A 6,000-nucleotide genomic window follows, 5' to 3' on the forward strand; every position below is an offset into this window, starting at 1 on the left:
CGTGATGATCCCATTTTACAGAAAAAGAGGTGGACTGAGATCACATGGGGCACCTGGAACCCAAACTAGGTCTGCCCAACTTCAAACACCTGTGCTCTGTCCAGCGCACTGTATAGCCACTCAGAGGTGGGTGGTCACTAGCTCCCACGGAGCTCTCAGCAAGCAGCATGGAAACCATTCTCCTCCTCCCATCACTGGAGTTGGCCACCTAAACTACCAGGCATTGACCAAAGGACCTTGTGAGGGAAGAACACATTAAGGGGCTGGGGATATGGCTCAGGGTTAAAGTGCTTGCCTAGCGAGCAGGAGGCCCCAGGTTTGACGCACCCCCCCCCAGCACCCCCCACACACAGAGACAGAATCTGGGGGAGTAGCTGGGGGGGGGGGCGTGGAGAGCTCCTCTAGCATGTGTTAGGCCCAGGCCCCTAGGCTCACTCTCCATAAGGGGAAGGGGTGGGAGGGGCCACTGCTCTGGAGGAAGTAATGCTTTTATGTAAGCCCCGCCCACCAGTAGAACATGCTGAAGGTCTCAGCGCCAACAACCCGACATGCCTGGCCTTCCTTCAGCGACAACATGGCACCTTCATAACTTGACCACTTAAAACTCTTGGCTGTGGCAGGAAAGAAAACCCAGGGGCTTCCTGAAAGAAGGGTGGGGCGGAGCTGAGCCAAAGCCAGGAGCAGTCCTGGCTAGATGCTCTTCAAAGGTCAGCTCTCACTGTTGACCCTGGAATTTGGGGAACCAGGACTTCAGTACCTCCCTGTGCGGAGGGCTTGCAAGGTGAAATCCAAATACCCACAGTGAGCACTCACAGTGTCGCTTTATGTTGTAACTACTGCTGAGGCTGTAACTTGGAGGTCCCCAAGATCTCCTGGTCTTTAGATTTGCATCTTCCTTCTTTTTCTTAAGCAAATACCAAGTTCTCACTCCAAGACTACAGGGGTTCCAAAGGAAACGCCCAGTGCCACCCTGAAGACTGTGGGGGCCATTCCTCCCTATTTTAAATCCTATTTTAAACCAGAGGCCCCAGAAGGGGTTCAGAAGAGACCCCAGAGAATAAGAATGCTGGGCAGAAGCCCCTACACACCCCCCTCCAGCCACCATTATATGGAGACTCTGCCACACACTATCTCAAAGGTCCACCCACAGAGATTAGTGCGGCCCCTCCCCCCCCCCAGGGGTGCCATCTGGTTTCCCTGTGCGGGGAAGGGGGACGCAGGGAGCCATAGCCCCAGCCCCAGCCCCGGCGCCACGTCCTTGGTTAATCAGTTTACCTGGGATGTGTATTCGGATGCCTACCCCCACTCCCAGAGAGCCACCCAGGGCCAGAGAATCATTTAAAAGGTCTTCAAAGCCAGTGCCCCTACAGGAGCCAGTTCAATACTGGAAACTGGGAGAAGCAGACTTTACTCTTCAAAGCCAGAACAAAAGCAAAGGGTTTAGCACTTAGTAGGTAGTCAATAAATGTTAACTTTGTTTCTCTCTGGGCTTCCCCTCCCTCCAAAGAGCCAGCTCAATTCAAACCCGATCCTCCAGTCCTCCTTGAAATTCCTCAGACCAGAGGTCGTTTGCATTTTGAATTAGTGGTTGCCACTTCCCGGTCTCTCTCAGCCGAAGTGCCAGGCCGAGAGATGGATTCATTCATCTACAAATCCGGGAAGTGGGGCTGATTGCAGTCCCTCCCAGGTCTGAATTGCGTCCATCAAGATTTCTAAGCCCTGCCTAAAAGGGGGGAAGAGGAGGTTCAAGGTGTGGAAGCAGCTGCAAAGTCTCTATTTAACCCGGAAAATACAAAGAACCGGAGATGTCTGGCCCCATCCCAGCCCGGCGGACCTGGGACTACGGGACCACACAGCGCCCTGAAGACCCACCCAGCGCAGACCCCAGTTCGGTCCACCCCCAGGCGGTCTCCTTTGCTGGTCCCTCCTGTTTCCGGCGTGAAACCCACCCTCCACACACAGGAAAATCATCTGCCCCTGGAGGGATCCTCCAACTGGGCTGCCAAATGGCCTGGGTCTCAGGTCCCAGCCAGAGTAATCAGGGCTCCACTGAGGCGGCTGAGGAGGGTGGGGAGGAAACCCGAGCAGAAACCCCGCGGGGTCGCCAGTGCCGTCCTCCCAGGCTCCCGGGGCTGGGAGCCGGACGGACTCCCGGTCTGGCCTGGCCTCCGCTTCATCTTTCTTTTGGTTACCGCCCTGAAGCCCATCCCCACAAGCACGTCTTCCAGTTTGCTGACGTTGGAAACTCGATGGCATCAAGCACCCTCCCCCACCCAACACTTTAGATCTCCAGCCCCAGGAGGGTTGGAGACAGCCCGCCTGATGCTGGCCCCCTTTCGGGGTCCTCCCGCAGTACTCACCGAGATTGGGGTGTCGGGCGGCGGGGTTGGCCCGCCCGGGCAGGCTGTGCAGGACCGGACTGTCGAAGGGGCCGGCGGAGGCGGCGGCGGCCGCGGCCCAGGACGCACCCACGTCGGCCATGTAGGCCGGGTAGGGGCTGGAGTAGGAGCCCGCGAAGCCCGCGCGCCCGTACTGCTCGCGGCCGGCCAGGCCCGCGCCCGCCGCCCCGCCGCCACTGCCGTAGGCCGCGGCTTCCCGGGCGGCGGCGGCGGCGGCGGCCGCCAGGGACCCTGTGGTCCCCGGGAAGGAGAAGCGCGGGGACACTGGTGGCGGGGTGTAGGCGGCTCCCTCGGCTCCCGCCTGGCTCCAGCCTGGGCTGCCCTGCTGTGTCCCAGGAGCGGCACCCGACGGGGCCGCGCCCGAGCTGCCGCCCGAGGCGGCTCCGGTGGCAGCACCCCCGCCACCACCCTGGAGGTAGGACAGGCCCAGCACCGAGGAAGGCACCCGCGGCGTGGGCACGTAGACCGGCGAGGACGCAGCGCCCGCGCCGTGCATGAAGGCGCCGGGGCCGCCCGCCTCGTAGGCCCCCGGCGGCGGCCCGTGGTTGGCGGCCATGGCCAGGCTCTGGTACATCGCCCCCGGGAGCTCTTCGCGTCGCCCTCCTCGCTGGTCAAAGAGCCGCGCGGGGAGAGAAGACAACAAGACTAGTAATGGACGTGTGAGGGACTGTCACAAAAATGATTAAAAACCAAAGGAAAAAAAACCAAGGCCCTCAAAGATGTATGCATATTAAATCCAGCATCGGGCAAAGGCTCTGGGCTCCTGTTTACTCAGGAAAATCAAAATTGCAGTTTGGGTTGTTCCGGAAGGTGGTGCAGGAGGGGCCTCTCCGCCCAGGGCCTGGAGGTCTGGAGCGCTCAGGGCGGCACAAAACGCAAGGTGGTGCCTGGGCGCTGGTGTGGGGGCACCCGCCTTCGGGTAACCCACTCGCCACGTCCGGAGGCCTTGGTCCTGCGCGGGTCGCTGTGCACTGCCTCCAGAACACCCGCAGTCAGTCGGAAGCCTCCAATTCCGAAGGCCTAGAGGACTCCTTCGCCTCGCTGCAGCCAGGGTCCTAAAGGAGGAAGGACAAAATGAGAAAAAGAGGCTCATCCAGAGCTTTCAGAAGTCACCGTCCCCAAGCTTGGTTGGTTCTCCTGCCCTGCAAACTAAATTGCCCGACTCAGGCTCGGCTTCCTAGGCCTCGCGGTTCGAGGACAGCCGCCGCCTTTGTTTTGCCCCGGCTTTGCCCCGGCGGTGGGGTGCCCTGTGAAGTGGGGGCATGTAGGATCTAGACCAGTTTGATTGTCATTTATTTTTGGATCGCTTATTAGGAAGGACTTTAATTTTACCTTATTCTTCAAAGCATATTTTTGCTACAATATTTTATAAATTCGAGAGTTTCAGATTAGGGGGATGCCTGGGACCCAAGAAATCTCCCTCCTCCCCCCTCCCCCGCCATTTCTCCTTGAGCAAACCTGGCCAAGAACTTTTAGATTGTCAGAGGGGAAACAATGACAATCTTTATAAAAACCAGTAACCTAAGAAAGTTTAGTTTGCAATCTTAAAAACAAAAAGGCTAGAGGTAGAGTCTCAATGTTTATAAATGAGCAACTGTGTCTGCAAAATCTCTAAAAAGGATCACGAAACCCCTTATCCATACACTATGCCGTGTGGATGTCAAGTCAGACTAGCTACGTGTTTATAGCAAACAGTTATATTTTAGACATTTTACAGATTGCATATGGGGACCAAAAGAGTAGAAGAAATGTACAAGATCACTTTACAGAACAACTCAGTGAACCATTCTAATTCATTCTAATTCAGTGGTTTTTTTTTTCCCCCTGTGGAATCACAGGTCCACCCATAGGCAGAATCAGCACACCAGTGAGACTGCTTGGGAAAAGCACTGTTCATCGAGTTTGACTGTATGCTTCCTAGCATCCTGTTTTCATAATGCCAGAGATTTTTGTTTTTTCTTCTTCCTAAAAACAGAACTCCACTTTCTGAAGCACCTGTTGTGCCCCAGGTCCTTTTCCCAGATCCTGCATCTCAAGTCAAGGGGTCTTCCCTCATTTTACAAAAGAGGGAAAGGAAGCATTGAAAAATTTTGAAACTCATCTAAGATCAAAGTACAATTAGAGGGCATGTGGGGGGGGGGGATGTCCATAGGCTCCAAGAGCTTGAACCTGTCCATGACACCCACGTTTCTCTCCTCCAGAAAAGACAGCTGCTTCTCACAGTGGTTTCTTTTCATTGCAACAGCAGACTTACAAGGATATTAACTGAACTTATGTATTAAATCTAGGCTCTGTCACTTAGTAAATTAATAACTTTTAGATGAATCACTTAACTTCTCTGTGCCTCAGTTCCTCACCTACAAAGTACAAATATTAAAGGCATCTGTCTCCTACAGCCAATGTGAGAATTAAGAGCATGAATTATAAATGAATACACATAAAGTATTTACAATAAGGTCTTACAACAGGCACACAGAAAGTTCTATATAACTGTTGGCTATTATTACAGATTTTTAATATACTATAAAAAGCACCTGAGACATAATATATGCCACAATAAATTTACCTTTATTATTGTAAAAATTCTAAAAGTGGAATCTTTACTACACTTAATTATATAATACTTTCTACAATTTTTTCAACATCACTAGTAACAATAATAAAATTAATGGCACTGAATTACTTAGACACATGGTAACTGCTAAATGGCTTTTTTATTTGCTTTCAAAATACACAATAAACTATTGGTTTGGTGCACATTTCCTTCCATCAAGTTTAGTTAGAAGATGGATACCAAAAAAAATTGAACTGAGGTCACTAACCCTAACCTTTAAAAACAAAAGCAAAAAAATTAATACCTCCTAGTAGTCTCTGGGCTTCAATAAGTAAATAAATAGGTTTCCCTTAATAAAATATCCAATATTTAACTTTTATATCAAGTAGCTGACCTATTTAGTTGCATTTTCTGTAAAACTCAACTCTTATAATTCTAAAATGTAACGTTGTAAATTTTCTTTTCTCATAAAGCTGCAAAAAAGGAAGGAAATTCAGAATTTTGCAATCCAACTTGCAGTATATAGGTGCGAAATTTAAAACTTTAAAATATAAATGCTAGAAATGTTACAAATCTAACATTTGTCTTTTTAGTACTTTCTCTGCCTTTCCAAGTGGCTGATACATTACCTCGAAGTTGGATAACTGGAACCACAGAAGATGGAGAAAATACCCCTCTATATCCTTTTGGAAAGTTAAGAAACTATTCCCTTAAGAGGCTTGCTTGTTTCTGTAATTGAGCCTTGGTCCTGCCTACCGCAGACAAGCCCCGCGAGCTCCTGAGACTGGCAAAAGAGTCTGGCCCGTGCCCCAGTTTTTCCCCTCCTGGTCACTCATCCCAATTCACCTCAAGTTCTCAGGCCCAAAGGAAATGCTTCTTCCTTTCATGATTTAACCGACGGCCCTTTTCTGAACTATCTTTTGAAAGTGAGAAAATTACAAGCGCCTGAATGCTCGCGACCATTTACAGGACTGAGCTCACGCCGTCGCTCTCGGCCTACCGCGCAGAAAACTGTCACCCAGGAGCGTCCTCACTGGCCAGCAGTAA

At 51.5% G+C, this 6,000-nt stretch overlaps 1 protein-coding gene across 4 annotated transcripts in view; it reads right to left on the reverse strand.

Annotated features, from left to right (window-relative positions):
* Nucleotides 1-2,973, reverse strand: part of Gata4 (GATA binding protein 4) — a 38,703-nt gene extending 35,730 nt beyond the window's left edge. For all 4 annotated transcript variants that reach the window (XM_076852252.2, XM_076852250.2, XM_076852251.2 and 1 more), the window contains exon 1: nt 2,361-2,973. In XM_076852252.2, the coding sequence (XP_076708367.1) occupies nt 2,361-2,973 (613 nt within the window). The remainder of the gene's footprint in view (nt 1-2,360) is intronic.
* Nucleotides 2,974-6,000: the final 3,027 nt, after the last annotated feature.

The sequence above is a fragment of the Callospermophilus lateralis genome, chromosome 4, assembly GCF_048772815.1.
Source record: "Callospermophilus lateralis isolate mCalLat2 chromosome 4, mCalLat2.hap1, whole genome shotgun sequence".
NCBI classification, from domain to species: Eukaryota; Metazoa; Chordata; class Mammalia; order Rodentia; family Sciuridae; genus Callospermophilus; species Callospermophilus lateralis.